Below are 24312 nucleotides of genomic sequence, written 5' to 3'. Positions count from 1 at the left end.
GATGCACAGAGTTCTGTAAATTCTGCATCTCATCCCAAGGAGTTGTCACCTCACTGCTCCACAACTTCCTTGTTGTAAGCAGGGTATTGCTATTCTCTACATCCCAAATGAAAAGCTGTGTCCTGGAGACACCATCTAACCCTGAAGGTGTAGCCATGTGCTTAAGGGGATTTCTTTAAAAGACTCACGCTAACTCAAGAAAATGCAGGAAGGGAGACTATAAAGAAGGTGATAAGACAAAAAAAAAATAGTAATATACAAAATTAATTAAATTATAGTCATCTGACTCATGTTCAAATAATTTATTTTGCATATCTATTTATTAAAATTTTCTCTTTATTCTTTATTTAACCTTCTACCCTCAGTGATGGTGTTGTAGGGCTTTTTTCCAGAAATGTACTGAATTTCCAACTGTTGAAATGATTACAGAGAAGTTATAAAAATTCAGACTTATGTTTTACAGTAATGTTCCCCTGTTAGAATATATTCTGAGATAGTTTTGAGTATTTTTATGTGACGTAAAAATGGAGTTAAATCTCCCTTGGTTCTAAAAGCACTTGTATATATTTTGGACTACTCAAATCTCTAATTTTGATTAGTAAAAAACACTTTTGGGTCTTTCATCAAGGAAAAATACAAGGAATTTCAAGCACAAGGTGGGTTTTACCACTGTATTTGCAAAACAAGAATGAGTTTGTACAATTCATTGTAGAAGTATTGCCAAAGCTACACATCAGATACTATTTGAGCAATCTTGAAAAAAAACTACAAGAAACACTTGTATTAAAAGGAGATTTGAGTTTTATCTGTACACAAGGAGTGGAAAATTCTTAATGGCTTTAGATATAGCCAAGATTTTTACTGTTGAGCCAATTTTTCTGGATTGACTGAGAACTATTTTGTACTAAGTTTGTTTGTTTGTTTGTTTGAAGATACTGAAAGTTGAAAATTCCAGTAATCCTTTCTGGAGTACAGAATAAAAAACACTGTAAATTTCCCTCAAGTCCTGAGAAAGTTTGAGAATGTAATCCATATATGCTCTTTATGTGTGCTCATATGTCACAAGATATTTTCCTAGGAACTGAGACAAATTCAAACTACTTCATGCCATGATTTTTGACAAATAGTTTTTCTTCTCTTTTTACAATAACTTCAGTAGACTTATAATAAAGCTGCAGCTTAAGAAGTTGTTTAAAGCACTGTTTCTGAAGATGCAATAAGTTTTTGGTAGAAAATATTTTCAAGTAAAAAAAAAATTGCAACTTTGCTTACAAACCAGAAAACAGCCAATAATGATCTTAAGCGTAATTAGATTTCTGAGCTCTCTTAATATGTTTTTGTTGTAGCAACAGCTGTGAGTGAATGTTATTCACTCAAAAGAAAAATCTTTTCTTTGCAGAAATGTCCAGCTGCACTGTTCAAGTTACAAATTACTACATATGTCCCAGCGTCCTAAATATTGCATAAAGTTTAACTCCCTAAAAGAGAAGAGGGTTGTAGAAGGAAGCACATATGATGTTTTTTACCATGAAGCAAGAAAGTGGGAAGGGCAATGGCAAATCTTGTTTCATACTGTTAATAAACAATGGTGTTCACAGCATGGGCTGGCTTTGTAAACAGTGAATATGTTACTTAATTCTTACTCCCTTCTTCTCAGAACCTTGAGATTTGCTAGTCTCAGCATTCATAGGCATGACATTTGGCTAAAAAAATAGCTGTGTGTCATTCTTCCTCAGTTTCCCAGAGCTTGGGTGATTATGGTGGTTTCAGGGTACTTTGGATGTTAAAAGATTACCATTACTGAGGTGGTTTGCACTTGAAATGCTACTTGTAGCTGGTCAGGGAGGAGGGATGCTCTGTTTTCAACATAAAGTACTCCTTGGGTTGGTCATGGTGTGAAGGCTTGGAAGATGCAGTTAACAGCTTAGTGAGAGAAGTCACAGGTATCTCTGTTAAATTCCAAATATTGTCAACTTTAATATTTATTGGTTGGAATAACTTTCAGGATGAGAGATTGAAAAAAAATACTTTTTATGCCTTCACCCCTTTCTTGTGACTCCTTGTAGCATATTTGTCAGCAATGCTATTATTTTTGTACTGTCCCTTTATGTCAATACAGCTTAAAAATACTTGTTTTCTGGCACTATATGCAGACTCATTAATTCATGTGGCCAACCTCAAACAGGCTGTGCTGTGCCTGTTGGCCTCCTTACCCATTCTTTTTATTTGTATAGGCATAGAGAGCTTTGATGAAATCATGAGAACACAACTTTGAAATTTTTATTTTAAGGCAGCTCTCCTAGAAGAAAATTATCTGTATAAATACCATGTTCCATGATAGTCTCACAGCATCATCACCATCCTACTTGGCTGGTAATAGGACTTCCAGGAGCTCCACTGCCCAGAGGCAGAAATTGTGGCTTCTCAAGAACAGTTTCCAGAGAGCCACTGGCTGCTGGTGATGTGTCCTTTTCCTGTGCATTGAGGAGGGCAAGTCATCATTTTCATAGCTTGGTTTACAGTCACCAGGTAATTGAGACCTTGGACAAGCACATATCTGGGGACGCTTATGTCCCACCTGCTGACACAATTGATGCCTGCTTTGTGGAAGTTTGCTTGAGATTCCTTCACCAATGCTGAAATAAGTTACAGACTATCCAGAATTATCAGTGCTTTCAGAATATCCCAGAAGGTCATGATGGGAAAAAAAAGGGGACATTAAACTGACCAAAAAAAAAAAGCCCTTTAGGTCTTTAAGCCAGTGGTTAACATCTGCTTTTTTCTTTTGTTATAGCTGGAGAACTTAAGGCTTACAAACAACTTCAGAAATTCAATGAATTGAATTGTCTAAGTTGTCCCAGATAGATCTTCATAATTTATTAGTGGTATAAAATACTGGAGAATGAGGTCCTAAAAAGGAATTCTGTGATGTGATAAAACTACAGTACAGCCAAGGGATTTTGGTTAAGTTAACTTATCCAAATGACTGATACCTACTGCTAGGAGGATTGTTTGGGGTAAAATAAAGCCTGGTCACTGTACTGCAGTAGGAAGTATCAGAGAGAGAGAAATGTTGTCTGAAGATTTCAGTTAAAAATTTAAAATGTCAAATGATGCATGAAAGCAGGAGGCTTGTTACAGCAAAAGTTACAGAATTTATTCATAATGATCTAATTTTCTTTGAATTAGTTGTAGCAAGCTTGCCAAAAGAACAACCAAAGGAAATACAATCTCTCATTTTTTATCTTCAACTAATAGAAGAAAAAGAAGATTCTTGAAAAATATGATGTAAAAAGCCACGATTAAGGTTAATGAGGAGAAGAAATACCCAGCTGTCATAATGGATTATGATTAATACCTGCTGTTCAGTATCACTACCTCAGAGGGCTGGGGAGTTCCATGTACTACTGACTGGATAAACTGACCTGAATGCCTTGAGATTGACCAGAAGTATGGTTTAGCTTCTTAGTACTCCACTGAAAAACAGTAGATTCTATCAATCATAAGAAATATTAGATTTTTGTCCTTTTTTTGATAAAGACAATTTTGGCTCATTGGGAAACTAATGGCTCAAAAGAACCTGAGCTGGGATTGCTAGTATGTCCTGTATTATTGGAAGACTAGAGATTTCCAGTTAACTGCAGGAAGTATGTGAGTCTTAGAAGAGCTGGGAAAAGCAACTTTTAGAAAGGATGATTTCTCAGTTTTATCTGTGGCACAGATACACTGCTCCAATTAATGTTATCATTGTTTGGGCCATATTTCAGTGACGTTAGGGTATTTTAAATTTGTCTTTAATTCTCCTTTGTCACTTTATCGAGGTCTGTCATGTCTGGTAGAGCAGCCATTAAGTTTCTGAAAGGATTACTGATATGCAATATTTCATCTTGAAAAGCTCAGCACAGTTGCTTCCTGAAAGGCATTGAAAAAAGCTACAAGTTGATGACTTCTTTTCAGCTCACAACAAAATACTGTATTTGGGTCTAATGAAGGTTCCTTCAGCAGCACTGTCAATGCATTTTAAAATTTAATTTCAAGAAAGCATTTTGACATAGAAGAATTTACTTGCAGTTCTTTGTTTTCCTTTACTAGCACTTGTAAAAACAGTACATCAGAAAATGTTCTGTATATACTGAAGTGGAAAGCTCTGAGGAGTACTGAGTCCCACTAGGAAAAGAAAAAGGGGACAAAGTTTGTATGGCTGAGGACTTTGTGGAATTACAGTTTGGAGGTGAGATCATGCTGTTGATTTTTCTTGCCTAGGGAATTTGAATATGATGAGAAACTGTGTTACAAGATGAATCTTAAATAAATATTTGGGTTTATAAATTTGAAGCAACTGTGGAGACATCCCTCTGGAATATAAACCCTTTTATATTCCCTATGAAAATCAGGTTTCGAAGAAACAGGATGAAAGATTCAATTCTTTCCTAGGTGACATAGCATCAGGGTTGATAGGAACTGTCATGATCCATTCCTGTTGGATATGTGTTTACAAAGGGACTTTAATGAATTAGTCCACAATAACTCAATTCTTTTATTTTGTTCATGAGAACATTCTAAAGATTATGCTTCACACCTTAGATAACTCCTGATATTTCCTTGACTGTTTCCCTCCCAGTTCACCATCTACCTGAGATTTTAAAGCTTTTACCCAATAGTTAGTCACCATTGATCTCTGAAAAATCTGATTCAGACTCAGAAGGAAGAGAGCCACTATAAGATACTAATTGGTATTTTAAAGTTAAAATAAGCTTCTTTATCCTCTGGTATTTCTCAGGAAAATTCCCAGAAAACCACCCTGATTTCTGTTTCTATTCTAACTTCATTCCTTTTTCTCCTATATGTTTTTAACTTTTAGAGGTAGCAAGCTGCTTACGTCATGGCACAGATAAGTCAGTCATCTAAGCAGATTTTTCATTCTTTATTGCATTGTCTCATATTTTCCCCCATTTTTACAAAGCAAATTGATTACTGGTTGACTTTGTCAAGAAAATACCACATCTAACAAGCATGAAGTGGAGGGTGAGGTTATGAAACATATTTGTTTCCTTTTGTCTTTATTTATGATGTTGGTTATTGGCTTAATTAAGTCTTTTGATGAGAAGAGATGAATTCTCTGGCGTGGTTTGAAGGAAAATAGTTGGAAGGACATAGTTTCAGGGTGCTGATTTGAACTTTTTATTGAAAAAAAAATACTTAGCTTGCTCATTTATGGCTTTCTTTTCCTCCTCCCTAAGTCCATATGAGTAAAATTCCATAGAGTTCATATGAGAAAAGTTTGTTTCTTCTCTGCCTCTAGGGAAGACACAACCCTTTAGACGTTACAGAACAGTCCCTTTTAAGTATGGCTCACTGTCATGTTGATCAGTCTCCTGAAGCTGTACAGAAATTCCAGTATGTAATGCTGTTCCTATTGCTAGTAAGTTTGGCCTTCGTATGTATATGCTGCAAGTGAAGGCCACTTTGAATAAAAATTAATATTATTTCTGTTCTTAAGAACACCAGTACTAACCTGAGGATACCATGAAATTTGTGTCTCTTGCTCTGATTTGATTCACTTGTTCTGAGCAGTAAATTCATTCTCACATTCTTAATCCTCCTGCCAAGATATTCTATCATGACCTTGACTCAGAGCCTCAGGATAGGAATTTTCAAAGAAAGCTGCCATTAGAGTCTGTTAAGGTAAAGACATGAATAATTTGACTTCGGTTCTGGGAAGTACTCTTTGAAATTTAGTGTTCAACTTTCTAATTGCAGGCAAATTTCCTTATTTTCATCCAGCCCCTTGCTGAATTCTGCTACTCTGAAAGATGGGGTGCAGTTGATTCACAGTGAGTTGTAATAATTTTGCTTTCACTGTTATCTTAAGATGACTTTCACTTATTTTCCTTCCTTCTATTTGACCTCATTCCTGCAGTGGATGTTTCACGTTTCCTGTGTTTCTGAAGGAAGGGGTTGGCAGCTCAGTCACCTTTCAGCATAACTGTGATGAGAGCAAATCTTGTGATATTGGAGTTGTTGATAATTACACCGAGGCTAATCTTAGGTTACTTTAGTATCATATTGTTCCTATGCATTTGTTCCATATTATTCCTATGAGAAATGCAACAAAATATTATGAGTTTCATTTTGTTGTGGTGTTGCCCACATTAAACTAAAAAAGGATTTGAGTCACAGAAAGAGATTCACTGGATGACAGGGCACTTAATTTGCGGTTCGTGGACAGTAGAACTACACTAACTATGATGCAGCTGCCTAGACAAATGAGTTGACTAACAATTGCATGTGTAATTTATGTACTTGGCATGGGTAGTGATATGATTATCTAGTGCCATGTGGCCTAGGACACACTGTTTTGGTTTCTACAGTAGCTACACACCTTGGGTTCTATTAAACCTTGAACCTGAAACTTTGGTGGAAGGGTTGAAGCAGCTGAAACACTGCTTTGTCCCTGGAGAATGCCTGTTGAGGTATATCTATATAGATACATACATCTCAAATACACTGTTTGCCCTCGTTTGTAAGTGCTACCACTGCACTTCAGGTTCACTGACTCAAATATTCACCTCCCTGAGCTTTTGCAACATGGGGCTGGAATGGATTTTAATGTACATTTCTTTACTATTATTTTTCTCACATAGCCATATGAATGAGAAGAATAATCTGAAATCGCTGTTGATTCCCCATCTACTTCACTGCAGGCAAAGAATTCCCTTTTTTATATTTTCCTCAAAAGAGTGAAGGTCCCAACAAGAATGGTACAAGCAGTTCAGAATTTAAAATGTCTGTGAAATCATCTGAGCAGTACCTGATCAACAGGTGCCCAAATATTTGGGAGCCACTAGAGGCAACATTCTATGGATGAACAACTTATATTTATCTTCAGGGTCCAACAAAACATCAAGAAGGCAGGGGCTGTCAGACATCATCTGCACTAGTGCTACTTGCATTATCCTGTTAGGATATAGGCAAGAAATATGGATACTGAGTACTGGGAATGGAAAGGAAAAGCAGATTTTAAATTATTGCAAAGTCAGGAACACAGGACTGTGTAGTCCAAAACTTCTGTGTAGGAGCATTATTCTTCTACTCTAGTGTCAAAAGATAGTTATTTTTCTTTCTGTACACAGAAACACTCTGGTATGAGTCTCCTTAGTCACCAAACTGAGTAGGATTAATTGGAGAAAATAGAGCACTAATATTTTCCTTAATATTTGCCAACAGCAGCCGGAAAATATTACCTAGCAAATGCCACACAAATAACTCGACCTTGTGTAGAAGAAATACCTTCTTCAACCTGGGCATGTTTACTTCAAAAGTTGCCACTCTGAATCAGTTTACACTGTTCTGCCTGCCAGATTAACAAGTCAGATCAGATGTGTCATTGTTTTAGTCGTATTGAAATTTTTGCTCTGGAATATATGTGAATTTCCTAACTGAAAAAAAAACCCCAAAAACCAACAAAATCCAAACAAGTAACAAGCTGTCCTTAATTTAGTTCATCCTTTATGTCAATCAGTTAATTTAGTATAACCACTGGATTCAGGATGTAGTAAAGCTTTCAGCTGGCTGCTTAGCTCTCAAAAAAAAAAAAAAAAAGTAAGCCCTAGGAGAAATGCTGGAGACCTAGATTAGCAAATGGCCTCTTTTCATCACAGAATATGCACCTGGACCAGGTAGAGGTAAAACAAAATAAAAAGGATATGGCCATTGTCCAAAAGAAAGTGGCTAACAGGGTGACAAGCTGAGTGACAGACCTAACAATACTCTTTGGAAAGAAAAATTTACAGTATTTAACGTATTTGCCACTGGTAAATGGTTTAATGGAAAACAAAACTAATCTGCAAATTGATTTTCAAAATGGTCAAGATGAAGAAAACTCCAAACAAAGTAGCGCTTTGGTTCTTCTGTCATGAGTCTACTGCTGCTCTCTCAAATCCAGAAAAAAGGATTCCCTTTATGTCTTTGACTAAAGACCAAAGTTGTAACTTGGCATTACCTTACCTGTGCATATGACATCAGGTAAGGGAAAATCATATTAAATGCACACCACTGATTTACAGAAAAAATTAAAATATAGGACCATTTTATTTCATCCAAACTGTGTAATAAACACTTCTTTTGTGGATTTTTTGTGGTGGAAAATATTTCATTTGTGCTATGTCTAGAAGTGATTAATGCTGATACCAATGTGCTTATGAATTTACCAACGTTTGTCTACAAGTTCCCTGGAAGATGACATCCCACGTGCTCACATTTACGTTCATCCTCTTGCAGTTGACTGCAGATTTATCTCCTCAGAGTGCTAAAGATTTGACTGTTGGGAGCATCCCAGCAATAAGAGAGAAGCAGGCAGTGTGCTTGTTGCCATAATGAGATTGAGACTTCCTTCCTGGTAAGTGGACAGCTGAATGACTCAGACATTTATCAACTGAAGACAGAGAAATAGAGGTGCCTGGAGGAAAGAATTATGTATTACGGATAGCAGCTGGTATGACATGGATATGAATCATGAGGAAAGCAGTTAGTTTAGAAGGAGCCCAAAGAAGACTGAGCAACATTGCAGAAATACCAGAGGACAGGTGACTGCATTGAGTCTTAGAAATACAGTTACCATGATTTCCAATAATTGCTCAAAAGTGATTCCTGTCTTCGAAGTTCTTTCCCCAAAAGAGACCAAAGTTACAAACTCTACTACACAGGACAGATTTCTACCACCTAGAGTTTTGTTGTTGTTGTTGGGTTTTTTAGGTGTGTAAGAGACTTGGTCACGTCCTTTATTCTGAGAATGAAATTAACACTGCTTTGGTTGAAATTTCAACTGAAATCTTTTGTAACTGCTAAAGGAGTTGTAGTCCTTTACATTAATGAGTAAAGTCATGTTAGAGGTAACAAATGAAGGAGCAAAACATGTTGTCATTGGATAGTAGAACCAAGTGCCAGCCTTACCTTCTGTGAGAAGACTGGAGACAATTTTTAATGCCCTGTTGCTGGCATTGTACAAAAGGGAGAAAAGGCAAGGAAGAATCTTTAAATAAATATTCTAAGTTTTGACTTTGAGTTCTTTGGTAGAACAAGCACAATAGAAGTAGATATATTAAGAAATAGCCAAGACGATTGTAAATTATGTTCTTTTTCCAGTTCATTTTTGCAATAATCTAATTTCTCTGAGGATGTTCATGGAAGAATCTTGTTTCCCAGCTTGTGTCTTTTGGTCAGTGTTTGCAATCCCTCTGTATAACCTTTACAAAATTCTGTACAAATTCTGTAAAATTTTTTTCTTCATATTCTTCACATTCTTTGCATTTTGCTGATTTTGTGGAAGTCAACTGAAAAACAAAATGCAATAGTAAAGCAGGATACTGATCTATTGTTTCCCATAGACATTTAAGGGTTTTTTGCCCCATTTTGGGAATAATTCCAATGCAGGTAATGGCTACAGAAGACATCAGTGGAGGTTTCCATGGTAGTTATGGTCTGTACAGTTCCTGGCTTACTTTCTAAATAAGATCGCCTTTGAGAGGTATACTACTGGAGTGAGAGATGCAAATAACTGTCCCTTTGAAAATTAGGATACTTTTCTACACGTGTCTAACATACCTGACTTCAGGTACTGAAGCTGCAAACTTGTCATTTACACACATATTCAAACCCCTGACATATGTATGCATGCACAAAAGTATTTGCTTTGATGGAAATCCTGACAGTGTTTTTCTAAAAGCCACTAATCTCTGATTTTTCATGTTACATTTACAGGTTAATGGAATCTCATTTTTTTTCATCTGTAAGACTCCCACTGTTTATGTAATGGAAGAGATATTCCTGCTATTGAAGAAACATTTTTGATTAGTCTTTTTTCCACAGACTGTTGGTGTTACTTACCTTACTTTTGTCAAAGCTTTCATTTACATTTTTCCATATGTTCCATACATCTTGTGTTTTACTGCAATTTTTGATACCACACTCTTGAATAATCACTTCTGTCTCTAAGAAAAAGCACCTCATTACAAGTTCTTGGCATTCTTCCTAAAAAAAAAATGCAGTTTCAAGAGTTTTATGATTAAAAAAGAATACGTGAATGTAGGACATAATTTATAATATAATTTAAACCACAAGTATAAAAGTGAGATATAATTTAAGATAAAATCAGCCACTAAGTGGCTGACTGATACTTATTGGGCATCTTTTCTTACTATTCAAATAGATTTGAATATCTGCAGAGATTGGCTGTGAGATCTAAGAACAAAAAGGCCAAGCAATTTGCTAAGACGAGGTGAAACACAGTCTTACTGAAGAACATAGAAAAACAATTAATCAGAATAGGAACCTGGGATATAACTAAACCTAGTGGAATTAATATTATTCTTAGTAGTTTTAACACTTTAACTCAGAGATCTGATTTCAGAAGGGGTAAGGGAGTAGAGGAAGCAGGTAATACCCCCTTAAATTACGAATGAATATCAGCATTATTTTAGCATTGTTTGCTTTGACAAAACAATTTTGAATCACACAATCACAGAATAGTTTGGGTTGGAAGGGACCTTTCAGATCCTCTAATTTCAATCTCTCTGCTGTGCACAGGGATTCCTTTCTGTAGGCCAGTCTGCCCAAAGCCCCGTCCAACATGGCCTTGATCATTCCTTCTAATGGATTATTTTAGTAGCAGATAACTTAAAAAAATAATTAATATCTGCTTGCATAGTTTATCATAAGCACTTTGATTAGAAGAACTATTTATTCCAGGGCAAATTATTTGATGTTAGACACTTTTATCAAATTAGAAGAAGTCTGCTTTAGGAGAAGATAGTAAAGAAAGGAAGCCACCACATTAGACAGTAGTTGTGGTCAAAGGTGAAGTTTACTTACATCCTCGTCTGCATTTGCAGTGTATAAACTGACATCAATATCCTAAAAGAAAACAAGAGTTGGAATTATGAACATTAGCTAACAAACAACATCCCTTTCTCTGCTCCTTCTCACTGATACTTCTCAGCTGAGTACAGTGCTAAATATTTTATTACGTCTTCTTCTATGATGGTATGAAATGCTGACTTTTTTATGAACTTACTTTAGATGTCTTGATTCTCTCCAAATCTTCCAGAACTTCTGCCCACTTGCAATGCCCTGCTTCTGTCTTTGGCACATTAGCACTAAAACAGCAGAAAAACAGTGACCATTAGGCTAAATGGGAGGTATCTACAATGTTTATGCTGAAAAAAGTCAGCAGTATAAGATACTACAGATACATTGTTTACATGTATAGATACATATGGTCAGTGTTTGGGGCAAGCACATTTGACAAATCACAAAATCACATAGATTTTGTATGTCACATCACAGAGAGTACAAACAGTGTGGGGATTTTTAAATGCCAGATTTGTAGAATATAATGCGTGAGAAAGGTTCAGTTACCTGATGTAAAATACCTAAAATTCTTCAAAAGGATAAAAATAAAATTCCAAATCCATTCTCTAAAGTGACTGGAGACAACTAATAGCTGTGATAGTAAAAATAAGTGATTTGTAGTTGCTGTCTGATCGACATTGGCTTGATAGTTACCATAGGAAGAAGATGATTAGTCCCATCCCGTTCTTTAAAGGGCAAAAGCAATGGCTGTTCAGAAGCCAATACAGCTGATACTGCAGACAAACACTTTTCAGGTGTGTTTTCTGAAAGACACAACCAAGGTGATACCTTATCACAATCTGACTGCACAGAATTTTCCTTTAGTACTGACTTACTTAACAAATTTGCCAAGACATCCAATCAAGACAAGACCCTGTTGTGTGTAGCTAGAAAGAGCAAGTGATTTGGAGCTTGGAGAAATGTATAATCACTTTACCAAACAGTTGGTAGAAAATCAGAAGCTGAAGACACACTGCTAAATCCTGAATTTTTCCTGGGCTCCCTATTTATTTATCTGGTCATACTGCAGGCTGCAAATTAATGCAGAGGCAATATTAAAGAACTTTTGCTTTCCACCTCTCCCCGGCTACTATTTGTCACCCAATTCAATGAAGTACCTTCAACTACAACATTAACTCCAATGCTGTTGTTGCTTACATGTGATACTCTACAGTGAATGCATCAAATGCTATAGGTACGTGCATAGATGTTACAGTCAATATTTAGATACACTATATACTTACATTTCTTTACACAGTGTCTAATAGTGGGCAGTGATGCATTTAAGAATTTCCTCAGTGGAGTATGGCAACTAAAAATAAGGAGAAGCTGTGAGCTGTGCGTCATCCATCAGGAAGCATTTCCCTGTGCACAGCTTGGCAATCTTTTTTCCCAAGTCGCAAGCCCTTTGATTAAAGTTCATAATGTTCCCTCACAGACTTAGGTTAATAATCTGCAGCATTGCAGTGGTTTTGATCCAAGGTCTTAATGTTATTGTATATGCAATACTTTGTAACTGACTCAAAAATGACGTTTCTTTAGCAGTGATTTTTTTACATGAAAACGTGCAAGCAAAGGTTTAAAAATGGACCAGAGAACATAATAAAACAAGAGCTAGCTCTCTGCAGTGGTAAAAATATCCAAATGGGAGCTCAATCCATGCACTGTCAGGATTGCAGCTCCCTTGCTGAAAGCCACCTTAATAAAGCAAAGCCAGGAGAGTAATGACTACATGTGTAACAGGAGTTCTGGAGAGTATTCGTAACGAATATTTGCTACTCTCTTAAACACAAAATGTTTTAACTGCATTGCAATTATTTTGTTTCCAAGCCCCAATGATATAGCTGAAATAGCATAATTACGTAATCCTACATAAATTTCCACATTCAATAATGGGAAGCAGTTTCAGCCCTTTTTATCCCCTTTGGTTGTCTAAAACCTGTTAAACAAGAGCTGTGTAAATGAATGATTATATGATAATTTAAATTGCAGTAAGCACAGAGCAAGTAACATCTCCTATATCCTCTGAACAATTTCCATATGGAGCATACTGTGTTATGGTCAGCCAGAGTAGTTCTGAAAGCAAGGTTAAACCTGTCACTGTTTCCACAACAAATGGAAGTTGAAAATATGTGAGTACTAAACCCAAAATACTATTAATAGTATTAATAAATATATATTTTTCAAAATGTACAGGAAAACAATGGAAAATAACTACTAGCTGCTTATCTACGGTCAAAAGAGCTAAATAATTTTGCTACAGTATGATAGAAAGGCTTTAACCTTTTTACAGTAAACGATCTGAAATTGTCATGTTACTTCTTTTGGGTTTGGGTTTTGCTTGTTTTTGTTAAATCTGCATACTAACTGCTTTGATTTGATATGGTAATCCTTAGAAAATGTCTTACTTTTGTTGGGTGTGGGGGCTTTTTATTATTATTTAATTGAAGTTCTAAAGTAGCTTTATGAGGAAACTCCAAGTATATTTAAAGAAATTTTAAATCTGATTGGTGGATACAGCTGAAGAAAACATTTTAACCTCATGTTTTAGGAAAATAATTTAAACTGTACTAGAAACATTTTACATTAGGTAAACATTTTTATCATTCTACAAGTCAGTTTTTATAAAATGAGATGAAGTGGCAACAAATTAAAGTACGAAAGACTTATTATGGGTCCATAAGCACAAACCAGCTTCATATTTTACAATTAGTGTTACAGGGCCTTTAAAATCTGATTTGAGAGGGAGTTCCAGTCCAAATGCATTGTCAAATTTATGCTGCAGAACAAAGTGTTGATGGTGAGGAAAGTAATATATTAAAGTGTCTAGTGAATAACAGCCCAGGGTTATCATTAGTTTGTTATTTGTTTCCTCTTTTTAATAATTGTTCACTATGATGACATTGTGTTCTTAATGATTAATGTCGTCTTCATCTTTGGCTTTCTTAAATATGGTAGGTAACTTTTATTGTAACAAAATGATAATTTCTAATGTAAAATAAATGTTTTTCTTTCAGAAGTAATAGAAACCTTGTACTGATGATAAATACGTGAAAAATATACTATATGCATACTCTAAAGAGTACTTCATTTGTTCATAAAGAGGTCTTTAATGTTAGCTACATCCCCCAACACATTCTTTCATCAATTCAGGGCCATTTCCTACTTGAATTTCTTAATTCTTTCATCCAAACTATTATTCAACAACAGAAGCATTGTTAGCTGGCTCAGAAGCTTTGACAGATTGTTCTCCTGATTTGAACACACAATGTTGAAAGGTAAAAATTTTCTTTGGATAGCGCCTTACTCTGTGTAATCAGTAACCAGTTACTCTCTGTCTTCATTACATCTCTGTGAACATTGGACAAGGGAGCAGCTCATATTTACAGACATAAATATTTTTATCTGTAGCTTGTGTCCTGATTATTCACTACTCTAAAGATTAAAGGCTTTGGAAGTGAATGTATGCTCTTCCAAAAATCAGTCGTGATATACCCAATAATGTTTTGGAAAGCAATGCTGTTTTTCAATAATGAATTTTAATTAGGCATTACCTCTGAGCATACCCTCAGAGCAATTACCTCTGAGTGATGTCTAAGATACAGTAGTATTGTTTTCTCTTTAAAGAAGTAAATGTATAAGCAAATGGAAAAACTTTTCTTTAACAAAGCAGAAACAGCCAATGATTTTGCTTGTTTGGCTGTCACAGAAACAATAATCTAAGTTAGCCAAAAGAAAATATTCAGAACTTTTTACAGTATTTAAGTTACATGTGACAGAAAATACAGACAGTTAAAATTACATGTTTCTGCCTATATGTCTAAACTACTTTATTAATATTTGGTTATAAATTTCTCATTGAATCCTTGAGACATTCATAAGTAAGGAGGTTTAGTTCCTGGCCATGCCATTTGGTGCTATTGGCAAAGTTCTTCTATTGTTTCTCCTTATTTTGAACTGTATTTTTATTCTTTATTTGTATCTTTACTCCTCATCTGCTTCCTTGTTCTTGAAAACAAGTGACCGGAAACATACAATGTACTCAGATCTTCTGAGGGATTTAGAAACTGGTGATAACATTTTCAGTTTCTATGGGAAAAAGGGAACTGCCTACGGCTGGGGTTTTATTCATTACTTTATCACATTGGTGGCTCAGACCTCAACATGTTCCCCTGCCAGAAATTTATGTCCCCTTCTTTCAAAATCCTGGAATGTCCTGAGAATATTTCTCAGAATGCACAAAACTCTTGCCCTAGAAAAACCCCAAATCTCTGGAACCTAACCTTCTCAATTTTTCGTTGCTGTCAAATTTTCCATAACTTCTTGGCTTCTAGCACACAGATTTTTTTCTTTGATCAGCCCTTTCCTTTCCTTGTTCTCATGAGCAAACAAGCCTTCTCAAACAGCTCTCTCTTGTAACAACCTGTTTTCCCATTTCTCATTTTAACTCTGTAGTGAAATAGACTTCTTGCACATTATTTATCCTATTTTAGTCAGTCTCTTCTTCTGCCCTGTTCTACAAATGTGTGTCCTCAGCACCTTCTCATTGGCTTCTTGCACAGCAAAGTACTTTCAATCTTCTTTTCTCTGTTACTACTGCAAATTTCCCTCTAAAATTGTACCATCACCTCCAGCTCTCTCCAGTCCTTGGAATTTTATTGAGCAGCATCTCATGCATAATGTAGGGTTTTTTTAGATCCATATTCAAGTACTGTCTACATAACGCAAAGCTGAGTTTAACACCCATTCATTTGCATTGTTGCTGCAATTCCTCAGTGCTCCTTTTGCCACAATAATTAGAGCCTCCTTTAGAGAACTCTGTCTCCTCCCCCAACAAATTCTCACCCTGTGGCTCTTGTTCTGCAATCCTCCTCTTGTTGGCTCCACTAATTAATTGTTCTGTCCTCTTGCCCTAGTGCAATTACCTTCAAGGGGACAAAGTGCAAAGTAGCTGCAAAACTAGAGTGTTGCATCTATTTAAGGTTGTGCATTGTGCATAATGTTTGAGCTCCTTCTCTCTGCTCAGAAGCACACAGAACATTTTTAATGTCAGTCTGTAAGACTGGGAAGAAAATCAGGCTTTTTTTCCTTAGTCTTGTGCCAAAAGAACATCATTTTTTAAGTTTTGGGGCTATTTTTAGGAGAGAAGCCACAGAAAGTAAAGATTTCATAAGCTAATGGAAGTAATTGGTAGAGGAATGGAGCCCATAAAGAAAGCATTACTTCTGAACTAGATAGATGTTTCCATATTGAGCCCTAAATAAGTAATTTTTAAATCAAATTCTTATGGATTATGCATAGGTTTTAGAGAAAAGACATGTTCTTAGTGCCTCGTCATGGAGTAAATGCTGGGAAACACTGAAAGTCAAAGGAGCAGACTCACTGAAGGATCTCTGCTCTTTCATTCCTAAGTTCCTCTAGGCTGCTTATAGGAAACAACCAAAGGGAAACAACTAAAAAACCCCCCTGAATATGAATTAGTGTCAGAATGTAATTATTCAGATTGAATTCAGAGATAAAGATAGAGAACCTCATTAATGTTCTCTCAGACAACAAGAAACTCTGGAGCAGATGCTACCTATAGGTACAGCCCTCAAATACACTTTGATGCTAATTTTATTTGCATATCAGGATTTTTTTGTCAACAGAAAGAATATTAGTAATATTTACTTAGGATGGGATCTAGTACCAGAACTTTAAATTCTTTTCCAATTTCCACAGATTAGTCCCACCTATCAAAAAAACTTATTTTACATCTCTGGTAACTTCTGAATACCATTTGATGCCACAATAATTAAAGAGCTGCTTCTGTGCTATCATGGTGCCTGAATCCATTATGATTCCAGAGCCATTGTAGTTCTTCTTCTCTATTCCTACCAATCTTTGCATAGAAGCCTGGGAAATTAGCACTCAAGTTCCACCAGGTGTTACCAGGAGCTCAGAGTAAGCTTTCCATGCATCTGTCTGGCTTGTAGTTACTGATCCAGCAAGGAAGCCAGTGGAATTCCTGGGTCTTAAACTGAATCACATGGCTGAATGCTTGTCTGAATGAGAGCCAAATCATGTCTTAGACTGTTATGTCCTAAAGCTTTTATATCATGAAGTGCTTTCTTAGAACTTTTGTATTTAACTAGAGTTAGGCTGGCTAAAGCATTATTTTCAGCATTAAAACTCAATATTCTTTAAATATAATTCCTCTTTGGTAACTTCCCTTTCTTCTCCCTCCCCCCAAGAACTACAGCTTGCCTTGTTTTTGTTATATAGTGGTGACCCTCTTGCAGAGTACTATCCTACATGGCTTATTCTGTTTGTATTAGAGTAGCATTAACCTTCAAAAGAGTATTCTCTGTAATCAGCATGGCAGGAGACTCTCTCAGTTTAATCATATTTTGTATTCATATGTTCTATTTTTGCTGAAGTAGTTGTTGATTTGCTTTGACAGTCCTTCCTTCTCCTGTGTGTTCCTGCTAATTGGCATTTATGCCAGAGAGTAAAGTTTGCAATGCCTGTTTGAAAATTTTGCCATAAGGTCACAGTGTCATTGCTATTCCACTCTATACCTTAAACATCAGAACTTGAAATGTAAGAAGTCAAATATTTCCTTTAACCTTTTTGGTTTGTTTTTTTTGCAAAATATGCTTGAGGCCCAGAGCTCAGACCACATCTGAAGATGTGTCCTGTACTTGGCTATAGACCTGAGAGGGAGTTTGTCCTTGGGGCACAGAAAGGTATTACACCTTTGCAAAGAAACTTACAGTCACAGTAGCAGTGAAACCCAACTAAAGTACTGCAGTATTTAGGGCTAAATATTATTAGTTGAGTATAAGTATGAACATTTTTGGTTGAGAGCCTTCCTTTTAGCCTGTCTGCTTTCACTCTCTCAGAAAAAAAAGACCACTCCATGACCACAGACCTCTTCCATTAATAGCTCTGCTTGAAATAGGCGTGCAAGGTCCCTTTTTAAATGATTGAGAGACTGAGGCATCAAACACATTGCTTACTCCAGAAGCTGGACTTGCCCCCAGCCTGTCAGTTCAGGATCTCTCTTATATTTGCCAGATGGAAAAATGCAGCTGGGAAAGAAAGCTAGTACATGCTTCTTTCTCTTTGCATCCACCCATGCAATGTCAGTCTTTTCAAGATATCAATCACTTCTCAAATTGTAAAAGATCAACTTAATGTTGTCTTGATGCAAGGATATATGATGTTGATGCGAGGTTAGCTTGACAAACACCATGACTGACACAGAGACTCCCCAAGTTTTGCTAGTGGCAAAATGAATTCAGCTCAAATACATGGTAATGAAAAGGTAAATAGCAAAATTTTCATTTGTAGGGCACAGATGATTAGATTTGACCATTGATCCCCAAATGAGACCCCACAGGATGCAATATGCAATAATTAGTGAAAAGGCCTTTCAGAATAAGTTCTCCCCAATAAATAAGCAGTGGGAATAACAAGACATTCAAAATGTAAAGGGCATTAGTAAGACACAAAAAATAGAGCAAGAGCTGAAGTTTGTTTAGCAAAATGTGTCCTGATCTATATATGTGCTGTTAGGCACTCCTTGTAAATATTATTTGTGGGTTTTTTATCATACCAACAAATGCCCAGCAGGGAATAAGAACAAAACTACGGATAAGTTTTTGTGCCTTTAGGGGTAGGATATAAACATCTAAAACAGTATTAAACATGGAAACTTAAACAGCAAAAAATAGACAATATGTCATACCACTGCATAAAATTGGAAATTCTGAGACCATAAAAATAGGTGTCATGGGAACAAATAATATCTCATTCTTAGCAAAATACTCAGCTTAAAGACTGTGAATAAGACCATGCACTAATAGAGGTCTGTTACACACTTGTAATAGATAAAAGACTAAAAATAGCAAATGCAGTTCTCAAAATGGTGAAGGCAGTATTTTCAGAGCTTTTTTTAAAAAGGCGAATTATAATCTGTGACCATCTCTTACAGTGATACTTCCACTGAAATTTGCTGGATCCTGAATTGTAGAGGCAGAATGCAGTTTGAAACACTCTACTTTTTCTTGTGCTTTTAATCTTCTTTAAAGAGCAGAATGAAATCCCGATGTGTGACAATTGCCATAGCTTTCCTGAAACCAACTAAGTTATTTTAATTTCCAGAATTGTTGAAATTTTGACCAAAATATTAACCAGGGGAAAACAGGTTAATTTAACAACCTAGGAAAGCAGCACAGAAACTATTTTAAACTGGTCAATAGGCAGAAAAACTAGAACCAGGATTCTAAGAAAGAAGAAAAAAATATCTCTACTACAGATTTATTTCATATAGGATAAGCACAGAAAAGGAAAGAAAATTTGGAAAATTAATTATTTCTGCTTTATGTTACTTTAATTCACTCATAGTAAGACAACTGTATAAGTGAGAACATCCATTTAAACAAAAGTATTTTTAAAAAGAATGAAAGAAGTACTTAACAGGGGTGTTATAAATTGCTGTATATAAAGTAATTGGCAACATTGCAAAGCAAGAATTAATCCCTGGATGCCTTTATATTCTAAAGCTGTGTGGACCAATATAATCGCAACAGGGGAAACCCTTGGCTAAAATTACAGGTTTGCACTGTAGGATCACTTACTTCATTGGTTTAACATACAAAATGTCCAGCCAAAAGGAACTCACTTTGTTGAGAGTAATTGAGAGATAATAAATGATTCTGATATGCTCATAGAAGAGGCAAGATAAACTGTAAGAGGTGAAATACACATTGTAAATTTAATCCATGACCACATTGCAAAAAGCCAATCAATTTTATTAGATTTTTATATATGTGTGTGTATATTACTTACAGAATCATGATTAGCCTTGAAAAGTAAAAGAAACATTTTGGGGAATAATGTAATCTGCCACCAAAAATTGATACTTCTTACAAACTCAAAAGGGCACATTGTCAGATTAAGATCAATAATAAGGAAAGTTTCGTGTTCAAATCAGACAGCTTTCAATACCTCCCATTGAAATGAATGCCTGATTCAGCTGTAGGTTTAGAGTATATGCCACATCCACATTATAGTACGGCATAAGAGGATGAGAAATTAAAGATCAGATTTCCCCATATTTTCTTTCAAGCAAGATTTTTCATCACTTTCGAATGGTAAAGCTAGACATCAGTCTTATGTCATTCTAAACAAGGGCTGATACAGTGTTTTATCTGCCTCACAGTCACGGTCTCTATCTAAGAATAAAAAAGTTACTGGTGATATTAATAACTGTGTGTCATACTGTGTGCCTGAACACAACTCAGTTTGCTGAAGGCAGTGCAACCCTGCTGCCTTATATAGGTTTTCTTAGCTCTGCCACCAGTTTACTGCTTCCCGGTCACCAGAGCAAGGTATCTGTTTGTCCTGAATTGAAAGACAACATTGCAAACTAATTTACTTGCAGAGAACAGCTAACAAAGCTGGGTTTGGCAGATACTCACCCAAACAAGACGTAAGGTCCTCCTGGTAGGTAAAGTTAGAATCAAATTTAAAAGTCACCAAAAATATATGGCCATTCCCGTAGAGCATGGCACCTTTTTTGGTCTAAAAGCCAAAATAGGCATCATGCACGTAGAAACACGTGCCACAATGCAACTGAAGGCAGTAAGGAAAATTCATGGGAATTATCACAGATGAGTCCCAAACTGCCCAAACATGGGTACTGAAACTTCTGTTTCTGTACTGTTTCTGTACTGAGGCTTAGCTTTATACCCAACTCTTATTCTCTATGACATGCTGCTTATAATGAATCTCTGGGCATTTCCATGTGGGTCCTCAAGGTGCTAAGGAACCAGCTGACTCTGTCCATGTGAGCATTACACTTTGAGGTTTTTTTGAAAACTTTAATGATAGCATCAGTATCATTAGATAGATATGATCAGTATCAATAGAAGGGGAAAAAAATCAGAACAAAACAGTTGTCTTGCATCTGTCTCATGTCAGAGTGAGCACATCAGCACATTCTTGTTACTTTGATAGATTACACCAACTCCCCAATGAAAGCCAGAGCTGTGGCCAATATAAACAAACATTTATTTTAAGGATCAAGAAAGCACAAAATGTTCTTTCTTCAATGTTCCCTGTGCCTTCTCCATAGTTCATGCAAACTGGGTAATCAGCATAGCAGAGAGTATGACTGAAATGTGTATGCTGAAGAAGTTTACATTTTCCTTCCCTAAAATCAGGAATTTCTGCGTTTCTAACTAAGCTCACTGATTTTTGCTCCTACTCTCCAGCAGCTGAATTTCTGAACTGTTGCACTTGACTCCTTCTCCTGAGAACAGACACCTAGAAGTTTTCCAAGCTTTTGCAAGAACAGGTCCAGCAGCATTTCAGACCCAGGAAACAAAACTTTCTCCCTAATTCTTTTTCAAAATTTTACATGCTTGATTTTTCCATTATGCATTCCTGACACTACTGTGTGCCATCTCCGAAAGGCTTTCCTGAAAATTGATAAGGATTTAATGCTACAGTTTGTTTTACACTTGGACATTGAGCTTGCAATGAAAGTTGCTGTGTCTGCTTTTGTCCCTCTGCGTTTTCTACCTTTTGCTGTAAGAGCCTGAAGGACATTACTGATCTTTATCCTAGACCTGTATAGGCAGCCAGCAACAGTTTTCTATCAGAGTGGCCACAGGAGTCATCTTGTTGGCAATCTGTTTTATATTAAAGCTTTCTTTACACAGCTTCTGCACAGTCAAAGGCCTGCAGAAAATCATGCTAGAAGAATTATGTCCCATGTAATGACATTTCATTAGCCTGTGCTGGTCTCCTGTAATGTATACCTCATGGGTAATAAGATGAGGTTATATTCCTTACAGGTTAAAATAGGTACATGTACCTGATATGAATTAGAGAAGCACACAAAATTTAGGAAGAGCAGAGCTGACTGCAAGCAAAGGCCTGACGTGCCCAAATGCATCCAGCTGAGAATGCCAAGGGAAGAGCATACTGATACCTCCCTCATACATCCCTGTTCTACAGCAAAGGAGACTGCGTATAAAGCTTGTCAGACCTGGTGCTAGTGTTTTCAAGTTTATAAGTTCTCTAGCCCTTTTTCCCCTGCTGTTTATCAGCACAGATAAATATTTGCTTTTTAATTAATTTTTTAGAATTTGATGTAAAAATTTCTTCTATGTAAATTTTTTTTCAGCTTATGTTTCCATTCTAACAGCCTTTGCTGAGTACTAAAAATAAAATATGATAGCAAGTAATTTAAAAATGCAAAATGTTACATTAATGAGGCCTCTTTATAATGTAATTTTTTGAAGAGCACTGCTTTTACAAGCATGTGTGTAAGAGAACCCAGCTTTCATTTTTTATGTCAGATTGAGTTTTCTAAAAGTCACAATGTCATAATGTCTTGAATTATGACTGATTATATTATTATATTATTATATTACAGTATATATTATTATATACAGATTATTTTCAAACATTATAATGGAGCAAATACTGGTATCCACCCTTTTCCTGAAAACAAGTATTTTATTTCTTTGTAGGTTTGATTTTGATTTTTATGTCAGCTCACCAGGCACTGTGAGAACATTTTCATCATTTGCAATACCTATTTCAAAACTGAGCAATCTAGCTGAGAGAAAGAAAAAAAAAAAATCTTCTCTCTTAGTTTTAAACTATGAATTGCAAAAAGCATGGGTTTGTGTTTACTAATTTTAAATACCTGGGACAATGTAGCATACTTTCAAGATTGCTTTCTACACCAAGGCAGGAATGTGTAGAATTTTTCAGAGCACATAACAAAGTTGCTCCCCATCAACCCAAGTCTGTGGTCAGCTGAAGGGATGAAAAATACCAGCTTAATCTATTGGTTTCAGTAACAGTGAAGCATTTATACTACTCAAATGCTTAACATATTTTTCCCAAAGGTGCTTCCCTGTCCTTCAGAAAATCTGAGGGCCAGTGAGCAAAAAGAATAACCTGTTACTTTGAAAATGCTCCTTTTTTTCTTCTATGTTAGTCATAGTTTAGCTAGGCACATTTATCTTGAACAAGACATGGTTCAAATATTCTTTGATCCTATTATTATTATTTCTAGTCCCATTTCTTTGGCATCAAGACTGACAAAAGTTGTAAGTAAACTGCAAAACAAAGCAAAAAGTTGTCATTTAAAATTTATAGGATAAAAGCCTTGCAACAGCTAAGAACCCGAATGTAACTTAGAAAATGTCTTAAAATATGCCATTATGTTATGTTTTTGGTTTTTTTGTTAGAAATACCAAGTAGGATGTTTAAAGTTAAGGTTTTTTTCTTTGTAAACATTTTAACTGGTTATATGAATTAGAGAAAATGACCCTTTAGAAAATAATTAAAGTATAAACGGGTTTTTTTAAAATTTAAATTAAGGATATGTTGTTTTCTGATATTTAAGTCAGGACAAAACAGATGTCCTAAGTTATTATGAGATAAATCACTCTGTCCTAGTTTTTGGATGCTCCATGCTTCTGACATGGTTTGAGTACTAAGTTGTTAGGAAAGGTACTGGCAAAACCCCTCAGATCCTAAAGAGGGCAGAGGATCACTTCTAGCCCTTCGTATTACTGGACCACATTGCTGTTTGTCTTGGTTTGAAAGACAGGTGTCTGCCAAGAGAGGTTGAACCCTCCCCTAGAACAGAGAATGTGATTTTTCTTCCCCTCCTCCCTCCGAATTATTTAATTTTGTAAATCAAGGGCTTTCAGGCAAAGGTATGGGAAAAAGGAGTATCAGTTCTTTACTAGTATCTATAAACAAACAGTAACAATAATAGCAACCACAACTAGAACCAGGAAACCAATAGCAGATAACTTGTGAGCTGCTGAGCCTTCTCCCGTGTGGTGCAATCACAGTTGCAAGCAGCAGGGGCGCTGTTGAGCTCCCGGCCGGGCAGGGCAGGTGCGATGACTCCCAAGCAGCTGCAGGTGGCGCTGTGGCGCAGGGTCAGGTCAGCGTCGGGGAGCTGCAATGGCGGACAGGCTGAGAAACACGCAGGGCAGCGAAAAGCAGCTCGGAGCAGCGAGAAAGCAGGGCAGCAGGGGCGGGTGCCGACTCTCTCTCTCTCTCTCTCTCTCCCCAGCCAGCGAGGATTTCTGCAGTCACAGCAGACGCCACGGTCTTGTGCGGCAGAGGGCGGGGGCAGGCAGCAGGGGCCGCGGGGCTCTCCCAGCAGCAGCCTTGAGGGAACGCAGCCCGGGGGGGAAAACGTGCCCTTCCCCGTGAGGAGAAAGGTTGAATCAAAGCTCACCCAGCCAGGAGAAGAGGAAAAAAACAGGGCACAGTTGGATTCGCTCTGGTCCAAGGCGAAGAGCAATAAAAAAAAAAAAAAAGCAGCCTCTCCTCTCAGCGTCCGAACCACGAGAGACTGTTCCCAGGGCTGGCTCT

General features: G+C 36.5%; 1 protein-coding gene and 1 long non-coding RNA gene across 6 annotated transcripts in view; both read right to left on the bottom strand.

Moving 5' to 3' along the window:
• Nucleotides 1-24312, bottom strand: part of IL15 (interleukin 15) — a 49949-nt gene that overhangs the window by 7954 nt on the left and 17683 nt on the right. For 3 of the 5 annotated variants that reach the window (XM_085057491.1, XM_085057490.1, XM_085057489.1), the window contains 5 exons: nt 11563-11672; nt 11072-11153; nt 10870-10911; nt 9886-10029; nt 9128-9332 (listed from right to left, as the gene is read on the bottom strand). In XM_085057491.1, the coding sequence (XP_084913617.1) occupies nt 9219-9332; nt 9886-10029; nt 10870-10911; nt 11072-11153; nt 11563-11672 (492 nt within the window). In that variant the 3' untranslated portion in view covers nt 9128-9218. Of the gene's footprint in view, nt 1-9127; nt 9333-9885; nt 10030-10869; nt 10912-11071; nt 11154-11562; nt 11673-24312 lie in introns of those variants that run through there. The other 2 variants (XM_085057492.1, XM_085057493.1) reach the window with 1 other exon arrangement.
• LOC146437639 (uncharacterized) lies at nt 3133-9078 on the bottom strand. The gene is made up of 2 exons (XR_014851454.1): nt 8953-9078; nt 3133-8458 (listed from the first exon to the last, which is right to left on the bottom strand). It is a non-coding gene; the product is annotated as an uncharacterized LOC146437639 (long non-coding RNA).

Source organism: Lichenostomus cassidix, chromosome 4 (genome assembly GCF_008360975.1).
Source record: "Lichenostomus cassidix isolate B80296 chromosome 4, HeHo_3.0, whole genome shotgun sequence".
Taxonomy (NCBI): Eukaryota; Metazoa; Chordata; class Aves; order Passeriformes; family Meliphagidae; genus Lichenostomus; species Lichenostomus cassidix.
Note: the sequence above shows the minus strand (reverse complement) of the source record. Positions and strands in the feature narration are given on the sequence as shown.